Here is a 1,798-nt window from a genome sequence, read left to right as displayed (position 1 = left end):
GAGCAGTGCAGGCCGCAAGCCCCATGGGCTCTGTGGTCAGAGACCAGCAGCCCTGGCGCCCCGAGGTACTCACCTTGTCAATGAAGGAGGCGAATTTGTTGTTAAGAACCATGATCTGCTCCCGCTCCTGAGTCTTGACCCTCTGAATTTCAGGGTCCACCTCCAGGTGAAGTGGTTGTAGGAGGCTCTGGTTAATGGTCACCTCTTGGATGCCCCCGGGGGGACACATAGGACCAAAGCTCCCAAAATTGATACCGCCAAACCCAAAGCCCCTAAAACCGCCTCCTCCATAGCCACCGCCTCCAAAGCTGCCACCCCCAAAATTTCGGATCCCTGCAAAGACCCCGCCCTGGCGAAAACCACTGGCGTTTCTGCCCACGAGGTTCATGGAGATGCTTTTGCTGCCACCGAGGTTGTAGAGGCTCCTCGAGGTAAACCCCCTTGCAGAGCCCCCACCACCCCACCGCCCTTGGCCGTGACACACAAACCTCGCAGCCCGACTCCCGCCACCAGAGGCTGCAGAGAAGCCAGAGCTGCAACCCCGCCTGCTCCGGGAGCTGAACGCCGACTGCGAACTAAACTGGCGGCTCATGGCTGCTGGTGCATCCAGAGAAGCAGACAAGAGAAAGGGCCCCTGGAAGGAGAAGGACCGAGAAGGACCGAGAAGGACCGAGAAGGACCGAGAAGGACCGAGAAGGACTGAGAAGGACCGAGAAGGACCGAGAAGGACCGAGAAGGACACTGACTTCCTTGACGGGAGGCCTGAGAAGGACCGAGAAGGACACTGACTTCCTTGACGGGAGGCCTGGCTCGTCCCTATATATACGCCGCGGCTGGGCTGGGCAGCTTCGAGCACTGGGCGGGGAGCAGTGGTGTTTAGATGCCTGCCAGCAGCATCTGTTTAAATCTCACACCTATGAGTTGCCGAAATTGCACCGTAGACAAACTTCCCCAACTTGATTATTTATCAGTCATCTCCTGATACTCGGAGATGGCAGGACAGCAATCTGTCTGGAGCGCGTTGCTGGAAACTCCTGTGCAGTTTCCCCCAGATGACTTGTTGAGATCTTCCTAAGAAACTCCACCACCAAGTTGTTTGTTTTGGGGTGTGCCCAGGAGATCTAGGGGATAGCTAGGGGTTGTCTGGGTGCCGTGGGGACCACAGTGGAGCGAGGGTGGAGACTTCTGCCACCACAGCGTTCTTGCGGTGGGAGAAAAGGTCTGTTGTGACCTGCCCACACCCAGCGCCGCTCCCCCCTGTTAGCGTCACCATGCGTACCCCGAACTTTAAACATTAAAACGGGGTTGTGGTCATCACAGGCCAGTGGAAGCTGGGAAGCTGTGCTCAAGAGTGCCCCATTCTGCTGGGTGCCTGGGGGGGTGCGGGGGGGGCGCTCAGCAGGCCCCAGCATTTCAGAAGCAGATGCAGGCTGGTGCGCCGAAGTGTCTGACTGTGGGTTCACTGAGCACCCCTCACCCGGACCCCTCCGTGCTTAAGCGTCCCTGACCGGAAGACAGACTTTCTCAAAATGTCTTGTGTGTCTTCATTTCCAATCTGCTATTGACCACTGGTTTAGTAAAATAAAATAGAATGAGTTACTCCAAAACAGATTTAAGCAACAAGTACAAAATACAAGCCCTAATTTTTTGTATTAGATCCAACAAGCAGAAAAGCATTCCATTGCTAAACAGGGAAAGTGTTTTTCAGTAAGTTCCTAAGTGGCTATTCTCAAATTCTGTATCTGCCTCATCTCAAAGCAGGACCAAGGCGCGGGACAGGCATTGGCCAGGGGGTGCA

At 55.4% G+C, this 1,798-nt stretch overlaps 1 protein-coding gene across 1 annotated transcript in view; it reads right to left on the bottom strand.

Moving 5' to 3' along the window:
- KRT77 (keratin 77, type II) overlaps positions 1 to 592 on the bottom strand; it is an 8,443-nt gene extending 7,851 nt beyond the window's left edge. The window contains exon 1 of the mRNA XM_004692503.1: positions 74 to 592. Coding sequence (XP_004692560.1) covers positions 74 to 592 — 519 coding nt within the window. The remainder of the gene's footprint in view (positions 1 to 73) is intronic.
- Between the last annotated feature and the right edge of the window lie 1,206 nt (positions 593 to 1,798).

Source organism: Condylura cristata, unplaced genomic scaffold, assembly GCF_000260355.1.
Source record: "Condylura cristata isolate star-nosed mole 26May11 unplaced genomic scaffold, ConCri1.0 scaffold00034, whole genome shotgun sequence".
In the NCBI taxonomy this organism is placed as follows: Eukaryota; Metazoa; Chordata; class Mammalia; order Eulipotyphla; family Talpidae; genus Condylura; species Condylura cristata.
This window is presented reverse-complemented; position numbering and strand designations above follow the sequence as displayed.